General features: G+C 33.8%; 1 protein-coding gene across 1 annotated transcript; it reads left to right on the top strand.

The window, feature by feature from the left end:
- The first annotated feature begins 1,950 nt into the window (after nt 1-1,950).
- ceacam3 (CEA cell adhesion molecule 3) lies at nt 1,951-14,343 on the top strand. The gene is made up of 6 exons (XM_003201736.7): nt 1,951-2,179; nt 6,876-7,214; nt 9,102-9,143; nt 10,267-10,380; nt 10,510-10,535; nt 11,051-14,343. The coding sequence occupies exons 1-6, from the start codon at nt 2,128-2,130 to the stop codon at nt 11,081-11,083; spliced, it is 606 nt and encodes a 201-aa protein (XP_003201784.1). The 5' UTR covers nt 1,951-2,127; the 3' UTR covers nt 11,084-14,343.
- The last annotated feature ends 3,356 nt before the right edge of the window (nt 14,344-17,699 follow it).

The raw sequence follows: 17,699 nt of genomic DNA, 5'->3' as shown, positions 1-17,699 counted from the left end.
ACGGCAAATTCAGACCATGCAGCTTCTGAAGAGCGACTGCAGGAGCTTTGATGACGACACCGATATTACACGATTGGCCAAGTTCACCACATGACAACAAACACGTGTATTTCGGGTTTATAATTGGACAAATTCCGATTCAAAAGTTTCAAAACAAACAATTCACTTTTCACACCCTCTATCCTGTACACATCTTGCTTATTAAAAGACTACAAATATTTTACTGCAGTATCATCTTTTGTTAAATAATCTGGTTATAAAGGTTAGCTTGTTTGCACAGGTTTATTTTAAACTTTTTTTATACAGACTATTTACTGCATTCATCTCCATGAACGATTTAAATGATATATTTTAGTGTATATTTTAGTGAATAACCTAAATATGAACTCAAATAAGTCTTACAGACTTGAAATAAGAAAATCATCATCACTGATCCTGCCCCCCTAAAGCTCTCTTAACAAATTAAAGTAAAGAACTATTTTATTAAATAATTATAAAATGGCTTTATTATTATAATATAAATATATATTTTATTTTCTGTCTAGCAGTTTAAAGGCTACCTGCTCTTTCTGGGAAACTTCTACATAGTTCACTTATTTTACCTTTTGTTCTTTTCAACACAATCTTTTTGGATTAAAATGCTTTTTTGAAAATTCATTCATCATCCAAAATAATGTCATTTATTAAGACCTAATCAAAACACCTTGTTTTGCTTTTTACATGGGAAATTTTTATATCTATAAATGTACATATATGTAAACCCTTTTTTAGCAGATTCAAACAAGAAGTATAGCCTAAAGATTGATGTTTAACTCCTAGAATTTATGCTTATTGCTTTGTATTTAATAGACCTGTTCGTTTTTATGTTTATATTATGTTTATATTAACCTCTCATTTCCTCTTATTTCTCTCATGCATTTGTTATATATTTTATTCATAATTCTCTCTTATTGTTTAAAAAGGAACTACAGTTTGAAGAGCCTGTATTCTGTTTTATTTGTAAATGTTTTGTTGTTATAAATAAAAATAACAAAAAAAATATGATGACGCCATGTGATCGGTCATCATGACTGCAGCAACTTTGAGTCCCGGAGTGTCCAGCTGTCCGTCTTGACGGCTCCGTTATCAACTCCGCCCCCGCCTGCGCTCGGCTAATCTCGTTGATCACCGGCTGCAGCTGAGCTTCATGTCGAACGCACCTAATAATACAAGTTTCTGGCAGCGCAGCATCTCGTTGTCATATTTATTTTGCATTGTTTGCTGATTTTATTCAACAAAACCAGCATAAGCCGAGTGTTTAGTGCGAGTTGGAGCTGCTTTGCCGTATGGTGAATGCAGTAAGTGACTGTTATCATCAATAACGTTACTCGATTAGCACAAAAGTTCAGAACATACAAAAACAGAAAAAAACTTAATATTACCTATAAAATGTTCTGCCTTTGTGCTTTGTTTTCTTTGTTTGCTCGTTACTACACATGTACACAGCGCTAAAGTCCCGCATCTTCACGTAATAACCTCGTCTTGACTAGTGCGGTTGAATGACATTTGTGCTGGGAGCACTGTACCAATGTGGCGGCGCTATTGACGCATGCTCAGGGTCCCTATGCGGTATCTAGTATATATATCTATGTGTGACACCACACGATGAAATCTAGTCCAGGCATGCAGGGGTGGACTTAACCATTAAGCGAGGGAAGCAGCCGCTTTGGGGCCCGGGGATTTAGGGCACCCGATAAATGAATAGAAACCTATATTCATATATCTTTTTGTGCATTTTCTATCATCTGTTGTAAAATCTGTTAAGATTTCAAAACCGGAGTTCCCCACGAAAAATGGAACGTCCCGGTCGCACTGCTCATGCGTGAGAGGCTAGTCCGGTGTTGCAACATAGGAACTTTTCAGAACCACCTAGCGTCACATGTTCAAAAAGGCGACTAACTACTTTATTTTGGTGTTAGTGAAGGTTTTTGGAGACTCTCAGATACGAGAGAAATATTTTTTCGCGCCTTTGTAATGTTACGGCAGAAAAAGCACACTGAAAACGCTTGTTTGAAGAACTTTCACTTGTCTTAGTCTTTCACGCAATCTGCTTCGTTTTTTTCTTCATTTTTTTTACTTAAGAAGACAATGACTTTGAAAGTGACAATGAAAATGGTAACACTCACAGTGTTTGCATCAGGTAAGAACTTTTTGTTGTTCTCTTTTTTTATGACTATGGTTGTTTTATTGACAACATACAAAATCCAATCTTACACACAAAAAGCAATGATAGTAACAATGATAATAAATGAACAGGTCAGGTTAAATAATATTATAAACGCATATAAAACTGTAAAAAAAGAAACGAAAGAAAAAATTAACAAAATTTAACGGATGTATAATTAACACAAATACAGCAAGCGGAAAGAATGTCTTATGTGTCCGTGATATTTCCAAAATAATTATCATAATAATCCAAGAATCACTTTTCTTGTTTTAACCAGTCTAAGAGATTTAATAAAAACGTCAATTTAAATAAAAAATGTGAAATGTAAGGCTGCGAATTTGAGAATTTGTTTGTGAATGAAATATTTTCCATACAAAATAAAAAAAGTTAATAATGTAGTTCTCTGATATATCAATTTTACCTTTATAATTACAAATAACATGTTGTAGTTGAAAGGCTCTGGAAGAAGCAATGTAATTACCTATGAAGATATAAGCTATTCCAGAAGCTTTTTGTTTTCACACTGATAAAAAAATATGTGAATCAAGGTTTCATCTTAAGTTTTATAAAATGAGCATGAACTATCAACCTCTATATACTTAGCCAAAATACTATTCACTGGATATGTTTTATGAAGAATTTTAAAATGAACCTCTTTTTGTCTTATTGGGAAAGCAGTACTTATGAGGTAATAGCCAGGCTATTTTTATTTTAGAAAATTTGTGGAATGTAATTATTATATGTAATTATATAATATTATACAATAAATGCGCTATATAAATACACGTTACATTACATTACATTACATTATAATTTTTGTTGTCAAATAGACTAATTCCATTTAAGTTGAGCTCTGGCTCTTTAATAACATTTTTATTAAAAATTAAATGAGATTTTATAGGTTTAGCTAGCCCTAAAGGAATTGCTTTTTGCACAGCATTAAATTCCTTAAAAGGTAATGGAAAATTATTATTAGACATAAATTGTTCATAAGAAAAGAAGTTGCCTGACTTATCAAAAGTTGAGAGAATCCCAATTATATGCCTGTAAACTATGTGCATAGAAAAATTGATTTATTTCTAATTCTAATATTAAGGTTGTTCCGTAAAATGCATTTATGAGGTGAGAAATTGTGGCAATAACACAATTTCCAGGAAAGAAGAACCTGCTGGTGAAATTTTGACAGTACAATTGGCAATTTATTAGATAGATAATTACATTTTAAAATAAATGGAAGACCTCTAATTTAAAATATATATATATATAATTTGGAATTAAAAACCCATAAAGAGTTGGGGTATTTTAATCATCTTTTAATCCAATTAATTCTAAAAGTGTTTATTATGTCCTCAAAGTCTAACATTTCAAGTCCACCCTCTTTTCTACTATTTGCTAGAACTGTTTTCTTAAGTTTGATAAATGGTATTTATTCTTCTAAATAACGTTTAGAAATATTTTGTTAACTTCTTTAGCGGTAGGGATACTAACAGAAAGAGAAAATGAAGGATATACCAAACGAGACAAACCTTCTACTTTGGTCAAAAGAACCCTCCCATAAAGGGAAATGTCTCTTCGGAGACAAATATTAAAAATACTATGAGTTTTTTAAGTCTACCAGAAAAGTTAAGCTGTTGTCTAGCCGCTATATTTTTTGTTAAATATATACCTAAATACTTTACATTCTCTTTTACTAAAATACCTTTTAATAGGGAGTCATTAGTTTCATGAATCATCATAATTTCACATTTGGACACATTCAATCCAGAAGCACATGAAAATTCTTAAATTATACTTACAGCCCTTATACTTACAGCTGACATCTTTTAAAAATAAGGCAGTGTCATCGGACAACTGGGAGATTTTAATTTCTCTTTCACAAATCGATAAACCTTCTAGGTTAGGTTCATATATAATATTTAGCAGTAGCAATTCTGTTACTGAAATAAATAAAAAAGGTAAGAAAGAGCAACCCTGTCTCACTGCGGTTAATAGAAAATCTTTTGAAGGTGCTGAAGCTAATTAAAACAAAACTACTTATATCTCTATAAAGCATTTCAATAGCATTGACCAAAAAAAAAAATCTTTTTTATTCATGTACCAAATTAGCATTTTATGTAAAAATACATACTTAATTAGGTATTTTGTATTGTTATTAAAAACGTCATCCTTTAAGAGACAGTTATTAAATTTCCAATAACCACGTAACTTTGGATTCTCCTTATGACAACCTAATTTTAATATTAATTGGTTGTGATCAGTGAGGTGTGCAAACGAATGAGTTTTGTCTTTAACAAATTGTAAGGCTAATGAGGATAATAAAAAGAAATCAATTCTAGATTTTAAAGACAAATTACTGTTTGAACAAGTCTTGTGTGTCAGGTTGAAAAAAGCACCAAGGTTCTGTGAGAGAGAGGGAAGAACATATTGATAAGATGTTATTAGAGTTCAAATGAAGAGCTTCATTGCTTCTATATTGCCAAAAAAAGACACTACAAAATTATAAAAAATGTAGTATACTTTTTTGTTTCTTTTGATTTTTCATCTTTGTTAATATTTTGTTACATGATTTCCCCAAACATTTACATTGTGGGTGTATTCTTTTCTGGATTGCGACCTACTTTTTTGTTAGATTAGTTTCAGTTTTGGCTTTGGTATTTTCTACTCTATGACTCTGGTATTGACTGTAAAGTATCTTGTAGAAAATATTAATTTTAAAGAGATCTTTGGAGATATGGGTAAATTCTCACCTGTAGTAAGTCAGTGATGCCTCTGTGAATATACTACACCCTTTAAAATCTTAAAATTACAGTAGGGTGATTTACTGTAAATATTTTTCAAAAATATTTGCATGCTGTATATTTATATTAATAATTTTTTAAAAATAAATCTCACTTATAGCAAGACTGTCTGGCTTCTGGGGATGTGCTACAAACTTTTAAATGAAAAATATAAATAAAATAAATAAATAAATACAGTTGGGTGAATTACTGTAAGTGTTCTTTAATATACTGTACAAATATGAATGGAAATATGGGAAACTCTGACCTCTAGTAAGTCAGATTAGTCTCTAGGAATGTGAGCACACATCAGAATAAGAAGCTCTAGGTAAACTATTGTAAATATGTTTTTTTTATATATTTGTGTGATGTATGCATAAATGAAGGGGGAATTTGAGAAAATAACATTAAGGTGCTTAAGCTGATGTGTACTGTATGCTTATGACAAGAGATATTGCCTATTTCTGCCTTGTATGTACCGTATAGTTATTGGTATAGTAGCCTTGCTACCTGTAGTAAATCATTCTGGCCTCTAACCATTTACTGGAATTTTCTAGAAATGCTTTTTTCTTCTTTGCTTCACTGTGCGTTTTGATTCCTTCTATGTAATTTGCAGATGATCCCTAAAACTGCGTGTGCGATTGTCCAGCAAATATCAAACCTAAAACCAACCTTGTAGAGCTGTTTTAGGCTTGACAGAATTCCATGTATAACAATAATATTGCACCTTTTGCTCAAAATCGGTGACCAATGTCTTAAATACTAGGGCTGCTCGATTTTGGGAAAAATCATGACCACGATCATTCAAAGCGATTATCAGTTAAAGTCAAAATTATTAGCGTTCCTCACAATTTTTTTTTTATAAATATTTTCCAAATGATGTTTAACAGCAAGGCATTTTAACAGTATGTCCTCTAATATTTTTTCTTCTGAAGAAAGGCTTATTTGTTTTATATTGGCTAGAATAAAAGCAGGTTTAAATATTTTGAAACCCATTTTAAGGTCAATATTATAAGCCCCTTTAAGCAATATTTTTTTTATTGTCTGCAGAAGAAACTACTGTTATAAAATGACTTGCCTAATTACCCTAACTTTACCCCAATTACCCTAGTTAAGCCTTTGAATTGCACTTTGAATCTGAATGCTTGTAGTTTGAAAAATATCTAGTAAAATACCATGCACTGTCATCATAGCAAAGAGAAAAGAAATCAGTTTTTAAAAATGAGTGATTAAAACTGTTATGTTCAGAAATAAGTACAAATCATCTTTCCATTAAACAAAAAATAGGGAGGAAAAGGGCTGCTAATATTTAGGGGGGCTAATAATTCTGTCTTCAACTGCATATATGCAGTTATTTTCCTCCCTGCAAAATAAAGAGAAATTAATACAATAGAATAAAAATATGAAACAAACTGTGCTTTAAGCATCTTCAATGTAAGAAAAACACTTTGACTACAGCCTATATTTCATCATGTGATCATATCTGTTTGGAAGATTGTAGAGGTATATTCAATTTTATTTGTGTCGAATTAGCACATTTTTTACATGTTGTCAAATGTTGCCTTATGAGAGTAACCTGAGCCATTTTAGTGACCCAAAGAAAATGAAACATTTGAAAATGAAACCTTTCCATGACAATTAAACTCTCTTAACCAATAGTCGCCATGGCTGCCCCTGCTTCATAAAATTTTAAGAATTTAAGCCTTTGTTTTTGGGATGATCTGCTGGTCTGAGAATTGTTTCACTCCCAATTAAATTAATTCTTCAGTAAGTTTGATTGAGCAAATTGGTTCATGTGTCCAACAATCACACATATATTCACAGTGCTTTGTTGTATAATTTGTCCTATTATCCTTGATTGAATTCTGACTAACTGTTTATTTGTTTTCCAGGTGTTCTCTGTGCTGGTTCAGATGTCGTGTCAGTGTCTGTGAAGAAGGGAGATTCAGTCACTCTACACAATGATTTCAAAATCACCAATCAATATAAGATTAGATGGTATTTTAAAAGCACTCGAATAGCTGATATTGATTTATCTAATGGTAAGAGCTGTACAGATGTTCAGTGTAATGAAGGCACTGAGGGATTCAGAGACAGACTGAAGCTGGATCATCAGACTGGAAATCTGACCATCATGGACATCAGAAACACAGACTCTGGAGAATATACACTAGAGGTCATTATCAGCACTGGTGGTGACCATGAAAAGATCTTCAGTGTCACTGTCTATAGTGAGTATAAAAAGCAGGGCCCCGTTTCAAAAAGGAGGTTAAGTGAAAACTCAGAATATTTTAACCCTGAAATGACCACTTCAAAATGGCAGGTTTGTCAAACTGGAAAAAAGCAGGGTAAGGCAAGCCTGTTTCTGAAACAGAGGTAACTTTAACTCTGTTAACCATGGTAACTTACTCTGTTAACCCAACATGGTCAGGAACAGGTTTTATTCTCTAAACTCTAACCGTACGTTCACACCAAAAGCGGCGAGAGCGTCAAAGTAGCCGGAAGTCATTCATTTTCAATGAGAGCCGGCGGCGATAGGCGATGATAAGCGGCGAGGAGCAGCGCGGCGCGTCTTCGCCGGCGTGAGCGTCGAGGAGAGTTGAAATGAAGTCAACTTTATGGTAATGAGCTATGACGCGGTTCGGCGGCAAGCAATCAGAATAAAGACGTCCACCGCTTGATAGTAGTTCAGGGAACACAGACCTGTGAACTTTGGTTCCGACCACAGTTGTTCCCAAGGGTTTGATTATTGCGGTCGCCGGATTTCCAATTATTTACAATGTTTTCTTACAGGAACATACATTAAATAAGTTACTGGCGAGTTACTGATGTTCATTAATGTTATATAAATTTATCTTTAAAAAGCGGGAATCTCACGCGATGTGACAGTACAGAACAGTACTGCTGCTTCAGGATATTTCAGACATATGGACACATATTTGAAAAATAAAGCAAAGCCACACCACATGCAACTTGATCTTCCATTGTTGTATGAATTTGATAAGAAGTGCGCAACATTTTCACGCTAAAAACTTGTCTTATGCAGGAATGTAACTGATAATGCTGCAACGGCTCCTTTAAGTACGAGATCAATGTAGCGAGTTTTGACGCTCTCGCCGCCGGAGCTGAAGGCAGACAGCGTTGTCGCCAGGGCGGCCAGAGCGACCTTGGACGCTCTCGCCGCTTTCGGTGTGAACGTACGGTAAGTTTCTGTTGGTCTCCTTCCATTTTTTAAATATGATTGTATTTTCTTTAATAAACATCACATATTACATTACTTTTTTATTATACTCAAATATTTAAATACTTTTAAATATTTTAAATGTAAACTTGTGCATTAACTTGAGCAGTTATATTTTCCCACGCTAATTCTCTGTTTCGTTGATATAGTTAGTGTATATATATATTTATTTTATTGTATTTTTTAAAGCAACACCACTATATCAACGAAACAGAGAATATATATATGGTCAAGTTCAGCTAGAGAAAATAATGCGGATTTCTTTTTTCAGATGTTGCCACAGTGACTCTTGATATCTGCACTCCATTGATAATGCCTTTTTTTTAGTTGCGGTGTGTGCTCTTAACTCTTTGAGTTGGTCTACTCAAATTTAATTGACCTAAAGTTGAGTTTTTTATCTCTTGGTAAGTCAACTCAGAGTTCAAGTTTAAACTAAGAGGTCGTTTGAACCTCCTTATTGAAACATGTTTAAATCACTTCATGACATGTTTATTATAACAGTGACATTCAGAGCTGTTTTTCTCTTTAGCCATCCTTAAACGGAACAGAATAATTGATCTACTGTCTCTAAGTTGCAGGATCATTTATCTCAGCCTTTAATTTAACATCTGTCATAATAACATAATTCAGGGTTTTGTTCTCCAGGACATATTGTTTAAGTGAAATTGTGGACTTACTTCATTTGGCTTTACAATTAAATGTGTCTTTGAGGTGTTTATAATATTTATTGTTATTATTATAATTTTATTATTATCATTATTATTATTATTATTATTATTACTATTATTCTTTTGTATTATGATTAATAGATACAAGACACCTGTTGAGTTTTCTCTCCAAAAAATATCCTTCAGTTATTTGTTGGTTTTTGTTTCAGGTGTTTCTGCTCCTGCCAAACAAGAGGTGGAAAAAACTCCTGGTAATAAAAATTATTTTTTAATTTTTTTATTTTATCATATGCTTATTTTAAAGAGGATTTATAACATCACATACCATATTTCAGTTTATCAGTGGAAATGATATCTGGGTTGTTTTGCATACCTTTGATGAGAATTAAAAAGTAGAAATCATAACTGTACATTTAGGGACAGAACATATAATCCAGAAAATGTCAAACAAGTCTTCTTTCTGCTAATAATTGTAGCAGACCAGACCTATTTTCTGACATGCAATCTGCCTATTTTCTCTGATATAATAATAAAAATAACAATTTTGAATGTACTTTAGATGAACAAAATGTCTGTTTTATGAACTAAAAGTTATTCTAAAATTTTCCCCACATATTAAATCTCTCCATTTCTCTTATATCCAGTTCTCATAATGTTGCTGCTGAAAACAGTCAAGTTATTTATCTGCTGATACTGTATCTGGACCTCAACCAGCAAAATAAAATCATTTGCTTTTTAGATGTTTGTAATTTCAACAGTTTAAATATGTTCCCTATTGTGTTTATTTTTTCTCCAGTGCTCTTGAATGTATAAACATTCATAATAAATATAAAAAGTTACTTCCTTTCCATAAGATAACACTGTTGTATGTTGTTTCTCTGTTTGTATTGTTGATTCAAAAGTAAAAACTAAATATTGTTTTTAAATAGTATTCTTTTCAACTGAATGAATAATTTCCTTGATCATAAGTAACGGTTAATAGTATTTCATAAGCTATTATATATCTGGTAAATAATCTAATATCTAACACCTGATGTGTCTGCCTTTTTGAGCAACCGGTTCAGTTTCTTCAGTTTTTTGGGGGGGGATCTGAATCTGTCTATATAAAAATATTGAATACCTTTATTATTGGCTATTAGTTAACTTGAAATAGCATGTTTTGTTTAAGCTCTGACCATCACAAACCCCAGAGAAGATGATAAGATTATGAGATAAAAAAGTGATCTAAATTGAAAGTTAATTTGTAATTCCTCTTTCACTTTAACACAAAGCAAACTGATTTATGCTTATGTATTTAAAATTGATATCAGCCGTACTGGATGGAGTGTCAGTCAATATCTAGCAATAACGAATGTCTGTCTCTCACTGTTTCAGATTCAGGTCTGTCTGCTGGTGCTGTAGCCGGAATATGTGTTGCTGTTCTGCTGGTCATTGGTGCTGCTGTTGCTGCTGTGATTTACATTCACAGACACCAACCAAGAAGGAAAGGTGGGTGTTATCTGACTGGAAATATGAGATTCATCATATGTAAATAATCTTCAATAGTTCTAAAAATATTCATTTTTCAACTGCACAAAGAAACTAATGATGTTATGTTTGTTATTGTTCATACAAAAGGGAGAGCAGCTGACATTAATGAACAGGTGAGAAACTGCATGCATTAAATCTCTCTGCGTTTTACCAGTTTATTTAGAAACAGTACACAGAATCACAGACAATAATCTGACATCTCTTTTTTTTGTTACTTTAGAATGACAAACAGCTTCATGATCAATTTGTTCAATGTAGCTATTAATTTAATTATGTATGTATAAATAATTTTCTGACCTTGAGTAAGTGGCACTGGACTTTTAGTTATAAGCAGAATTTCAATACTTGATCCATGCTAAACAATACAAACATGCAAATAATCCATAACAGGGAGCAGGATACAAGTACTCTCAACAATAAAAGAGTTTAGTCCTTTATTACTTAACATAATTTCACATATTTAATTGATCATTTGCAAGTATCATGTTATTGCTAAACATATAAAAAAGACAGGATATAAGACCACAATACCCTCTGCAAAAAATAAAAAAATCTCTATCTAAGCTCTATCTGTGATTTGTTTGCTTGTTTGTGTGACTGAATCATTCGTGCTTTTGATGTCTTACAGGAGCCTTTACAAGGAAACACATCCCCCGAGTAGATTGCAGAACCACAAGCAGCTGCTAATCCATAGTCTCATTCGCCTCTGGGACTCTAAGATCCTCTGGTATCCTATCCTTAAAGCTAATGAAAACTTGAACATGCAGGATTTCCGTTTGACAATTTTCAGAAAGTTTTTAACCACACTAATCCAAAGCACAACACAATCAAAACACTGTCATTCACTGGTCAGTTTTGCTTACATAATTGTTCTTCAACAAGTGGAAGAAAAACATCAAGGTTTTATAGGTAGCACTTTAACGAAGGGGTGTTTATACGACTGAAATGAAACGTTTACAATAGTGACAAGTTATGAATGTGAATGAGATTTATGATAACTGTTATTACGTGTCATTTGTTCAGTTATATAATTTTAAATGCAAAGGTGATATTATGACAACGTGACATAAATATGAGACATTTTAATTGTGTCATAATTATTTTTCTGATAAATTTTCTGTGGAACAAACTATGTCAATAAAATGTCTCATTAAGTGGCATTGCTCTGTCATAATTAAAAAAAAAATTTAAGAGCATCATTAATATTTAATGACATTATAATGACATTCAGTTTGTACCACTGTAGTTAAGGTTAAAAAAAATATTAATGGCAGTGTGTTTTAAAATTCATGACCTTTACAATGGCTTCATAACAATCATGTTTATGACTGATTATGACTTTATGAAGTGTTATGTTGTCCTGGTAATGTCAAGCTGCCATGACAAAGATGACGACTGGTTGCGATGTGTTTGTTTATGTCAAGTTTTTCAACAAACTATAGCTATGTTTCTTATCCACCTATGTTTATGTGCATTTTTGATATACGGATAAAAAATGGTTGATGGAATGATGAGCATCAATTTTGAAAATACACATAAAAAATAGGTATTTAGTAGGATAAACGTATTGTTCTGTAAGAAAAGATGAGCATGAACTACAATGAAAACACTTTACTGAACAAATTCCAGTATGAGCATTAAAAAAGGACGTGATTAATTTTTTTTTTTTTATAAGAGATCATGTGATGATAAAAATGTGTGTAAATGGTCAAGCTAGCAGGCTGAAATGCTGTTTTAGTCATTCTAAAATGCCTTAAACATTTCAGTATTAGTGTTATTATATTATTAATGACTTCAAGAACTGTCAAAAGCGTCTGTGCTCTGTGTCTCGCCTTCAATCTTCGTCGTTTATGCGCTAATCCAGTGTTTGCGCATAAAGTTAATTCGCATTTTTGGATGGAAACATACCAAATGGCATCTTTGCATTTAAACTGTCATAACTGGGCAAATGGCACTTTATAACAGTTGTGATAAGCATGCATAAAATCTCATTTGCATGCATGATGTGTTATCTTATGATTTTAAAGGTTTATTTTTTTTATTTTTTACGAATTTTTTTATGATTGTAGCTTGTCAGACTTGACAAAAATTATTGCAATGGCAAACTTTGAGTTTTCAATTGTCAAAATGTCAGACTGTATGACAAATTGACAATCCAGATGTGCCAAACACATGCAGTTTAACATAAGAGAGGTGAGGGTGAGGGGAGAGTTGTCCAACCTACAGCATCTAAACACTGGGGTACCTCAAGGCTCTGTTCTTGGGCCACTTCTCCGTCTACACGTCATCTCTAGGACCAGTCATTCAGAGACATGGATTCTCCTACCACTACTATGCTGATGATACCCAGCTATACCTCTCTTTTCATCCTGATGATCCCTCGGTTCCAGCTCGCATCTCAGCCTGCCTGTTGGATATTTCACACTGGATTAAAAATCATCATCTTCAGCTGAACCTCACAAAAACGGAAATGCTTGTAGTTTCTGCCAACTCGACTCTACCCCATAACTTATCAATCCAGATGGATGGGGCAACCATTACTGCATCCAAAATGGTGAAAAGCCTTGGAGTAACGATTGATGACCAACTAAACTTCTCTGACCACATTTCTAGAACTGCTCGATCGTGCAGATTCGCACTCTATAACATCAGAAAGATCCGACCCTTCTTATCTGAACATGTAGCTCAACTCCTTGTTCAAGCTCTTGTTCTCTCCAAACTGGATTACTGCAACTCTCTACTAGCCGGGCTCCCAGCTAACTCTATCAAGCCTCTTCAACTGCTCCAGAACGCAGCAGCACGAGTGGTCTTTAATGAACCTAAACGAGCACATGTCACTCTGCTGCTAGTCCGTTTGCACTGGCTGCCAGTTGCTGCTCGCATCAAATTCAAAGCTCTGATGTTTGCCTACAAAGTGACTTCTGGCCTTGCTCCTTCTTATCTACTCTCACTTCTGCAGATCTATGTGCCCTCCAGAAACTTGCGTTCTGTGAATGAACGTCGCCTCATGGTTCCATCCCAAAGAGGGAAGAAATCACTTTCGCTCACGCTCACGCTCAATCTGCCCAGTTGGTGGAATGAACTCCCTAACTGCATCAGAACAGCAGAGTCACTCGCTATTTTCAAGAAACGACTAAAAACTCAACTATTTAGTCTCCACTTCCTAATCTGCAATTGCCTCTCTGGATATCACACTAACTGAACCCCAAAAAAAAAATAAAAATAAATAAATTTACTAATACTTTCCTCCTTAGACTTTGCAGACCTGAAACTTGCCTATAGCACTTATTCATTGTTGCTCTTATAGTTGTGTAAGTTGCTTCCTTGTCCTCATTTGTAAGTCGCTTTGGATAAAAGTGTATGCTAAATGACTAAATGTAAATGTAAATAACCAGTCTGAAACATTAATTAATTAATTAATTAATTTTCTTAAGGAACCTGCATTAAGAAATTATTTCTCACAGCAAACTTAATTTGCAGCATTAATTTTACTCCTAACATGTCTGATTTGAAACTGCTTTTTTAAAGTTCTCCATGCGATTTGAAGTTTTGTGTGATCAGATTCTGCGCTTGTTGGTTCCTTGTTTGACGTTTGATCCAGGTGAAGTCAAGGCAGGAAAGTGCCTGAAATCATCTGTCAGAACTTCATCAGAGGGAAATAGCATCCATTAATCAGCTGTTGGTAAACATGTCAAACAAATGATCAAAGACCATGTATTTTAGCCCAGGATTATAGCAATATTTTAGGATTTAACAAATTTGTATCAGACAACCAAAGATGTGGATGAAACTACACATTGTGAGCCCAAACATTTTGTTCCTATGTTCAGCTTTTTATTCTGGAATTGTATATTTGTACAAACATTTATTTTATTTATTTATTTATTGTTGGAAAATAAAAAGAAAAATTACGAAAGAAAATCATGTCATGTCAGACTACAAAACATTTTTACATTGCAGTTGAGTAAAGGAAAACGATTATTGAAGTTTTTACATTACTGTGGTGGTTGGGTTCAGGTTTTGTAGGGGTATACATTAATAAAATACAATTAAGGGTTTTACTGAATAATATAAATCATTCTCGTTTACTTCCGTCTGCAGCTGAATCCCTTCTAGCAACAACCAGGAATGGAGTGGAGAGAGCAGATCCTATAGAGTTTGAGATAACAATATGTAAAAACAAATAATAACAAACTTTCTGTATTCACAGATGAAGTTGTAGGTATACTTTTAGGATTACAATGGGTAAAAGAAGACCTTGAAAGAGTGATCATATTCAGACTCTGCTGCGGCTCTTAATAGCTTTAATTCAAACAGTAAAAGAAGATTTATTTAAAGAAATAATATATATATATATATATATATATATATATATATATATATATATATATATATATATATATATATATATGTATATGTGAAGCAGTGGCACAGTAGGTAGTGCTGTCGCCTCACAGCAAGAAGGCCGCTGGGTCAAGCCTCGGCTCAGTTGCCGTTTCTGTGTGGAGTTTGCATGTTCTCCCTGCATTTGCGTGGGTTTCCTCCGGGTGCTCCGGTTTCCCCCAAAGTCCAAAAACATGCGGTACAGGTGAATTAGGCTAAATTGTCCGTAGTGTGTAAATGTGTTAAAAAACTTGCCGGATAAGTTGGCAGTTCATTCCGCTGTGTGACCCCGGGTTAATAAAGGTACTAAGCCGACAAGAAAATGAATGATATTAATATATATATATATATATATATATATATATATATATATATATATATACGTATATGTGTGTGTGTGTGTGTGTGTGTGTGTGTGTGTGTATATATATATCACATGTATATCACAGTTCAGCATACTGAAGTGTGAGGTAAATAAAAAGAATGCAAGTAAAAGTCACTCAAGGACAGGCACGTGCACACATAGGGCTTAACCTGTGCAGTGCACATGCCCTTTTTAGTCTTAGATAGAAAGTGCCCTTCCAAAATGATCTGAAGTGCCCCCGCGACACCCGATCATCCCTCCATCCCTAGAATATGTAAAAGAAATTGGAGTGAGACAGGAGAAGTGGATTTTAGAAATAGCAGATTGGGAAAAATGTAGGGAAATCAGTGAAGATCTTTTGCAAAAGATTGAGGATAGTTTAGATGTTGAAAGTATGTGCATAAGAGTTAGCAGTGGAATAATTGAAGCAGCAGCATGGCAATACCTATATCTAAACCTAAAATAATTAATAAAATTGTTCCATGGTTTACAAAGCCAAAGGAGTGTAGGCTTGTATGGGGAATGATAAAAAATGACAGGAAATGGAAAAGAATATAGATATCCAATGCTGATGATGGGCAGAGGGTTGTTTTTAATAATAAAGAGAAAGCAGATAGCAAGGACATTAGTTAAAGTACACAGCACAGACAATTTAAGCCAAGAGGAGAAAAGAGGGAGGGAGGAAACTTGGAAAAGATATCAGTTTGATTTAGGGAAAGATGACGAGGACTAGGTATTAAATCTAAATTTCTCAGGGACTGAGCTTAGTAGGGCATTGAAGAAACTTGTGAAAACTGCTCCAGGGAGAGATTAAATGTGTTGTGCTATGTTAGAAAATCTAACTTAGAGGTCACCAAACTTGTTCCTGGAGGGCCGGTGTCCTGCAGATTTTAGCTCCAACCCTAATCAAACACACCTGAACAAGCTAATCAAGGTCTTACTAGGTATACTTGAAACATCCAGGCAGGTGTGTTGAGGCAAGTTGGAGCTAAACCCTGCACGGACACCGGCCCTCCAGGACCGAGATTGGTGACCCCTGATCTAACTGATAAAGGAAAGGAGGTGCTGTTGAGGTTATATATCAAAATAGCCAACTGGTTATAGACCGATAGCCTTGACATCGCATATGGGGGAAACGATGGAAATAATGATTAATGGCAGATTAGTTTACTGGGTTAAAACTAAAGAAAAGACAGGAAATTATCAAAGTGGATTTAGGATGGGTAGAGGGACAATTTTAAGGCTGGAAGATGATATTTAAAAAGCCCATGTAAACAGGGAATCAGTTATAGCAGTATTTTTAGACATCGAGAAAGATTATGACATGTTGTGGAGAGATGTAGTGTTAATTAAACTTAACCAGTTAGGAGTTAAGGGAGGTATACTGAGATGGGTTAAAGAATTCCTTTCAGAAAAATCCATAATTGTAAAAATAAATGGTATATTTATGGGAATCTTACAATGTTGAAAATGGTACACCACAAGAGGGCATCATAAGCCCTTTTTTGTTTTCTATACTGTTTGATGGGACCTAGATAGAAAATCATACAGGAGTAGCATTATTTGCAGATGATAGTGCAATTTGGAAAAGAGGGAGAAACATAACATTTATAATGAAGAAAATGCAGCAGATATTAAATACAGTGCAGGATTGGACAGTGAAGTGGGTATTTAAAATTTAAAAAACAAAAAACGAAAGCAATGCTATTTACCAAAAAGAAAACGGGAGGGGAATTAAAATTGAGATCGGGAGGTAAAAATTTGGAGAATGTTGAATCTTTTAAATATCTGACAAATTAGTATCAGAGTCACGGCAGGACATCATTTATGAAATAGTACAGTTGGGAAATAATCTCATAAAATCAGGAGTTATCATTTAATTGTTGTGGGTAACAGCACCCATAGGGGTCAGTGGAAATGAAATGACAGACAAGTTGGCAAAACAAGCAGCACAGCAAACTACAATAGACATTAACATCAAATACAACAAGTCAGAAATCAAAAGTATTGTTAAAACTAAAGTACTGAAAAAATGGCAACATGGATTAATGGGAATACAGGACATCAATACTACACCATACAGAACAAAGTCAGAAGAGGTAGGGAAACAAGGAAAAGCAAACAGGAAGAAGACAAGTTTACAAGAATGAGATTTAATCACACAGCACTCAGTAATACATTACACATGATCAATAAACATACAGATAAAATGTGTGAATGTAATAACAACCAGAAGGCTGTAGAACATGTATTAATGTACTGCCCAATATATCACACAGAAAGAAATAGATTATTCACACAGTTACAGGAAAAACAAGTGGAAACTAACATTAAGAACATAAGGTTGAGCACGGGTGATGTGTGCTTTAGATATGTTTATAACTTTTTGAAAGACACAGGGTTGAGTAATACAATTTAGTATTTACCAGACTAGGTTTATATGGTAATATAGATGTAATATGTGGAAGGAAATTGTATTGGCTAAGGGTAATCAATAGAAAAAATTATTTTGGAAAAACTGAATCACACT

This window comes from Danio rerio, chromosome 22 (genome assembly GCF_049306965.1).
Source record: "Danio rerio strain Tuebingen ecotype United States chromosome 22, GRCz12tu, whole genome shotgun sequence".
Taxonomy (NCBI): domain Eukaryota; kingdom Metazoa; phylum Chordata; class Actinopteri; order Cypriniformes; family Danionidae; genus Danio; species Danio rerio.
This window is presented reverse-complemented; position numbering and strand designations above follow the sequence as displayed.

Coding starts and splice junctions, on each gene's coding strand:
- ceacam3 (XM_003201736.7), top strand. CDS start 2,128: ATGACTTTGAAAGTGACAATGAAAATGGTAACACTCACAGTGTTTGCA. Junction 2,180..6,875: donor ACTCACAGTGTTTGCATCAG/GTAAGAACTTTT, acceptor TTTGTTTTCCAG/GTGTTCTCTGTGCTGGTTCA. Junction 9,144..10,266: donor AGAGGTGGAAAAAACTCCTG/GTAATAAAAATT, acceptor TCACTGTTTCAG/ATTCAGGTCTGTCTGCTGGT.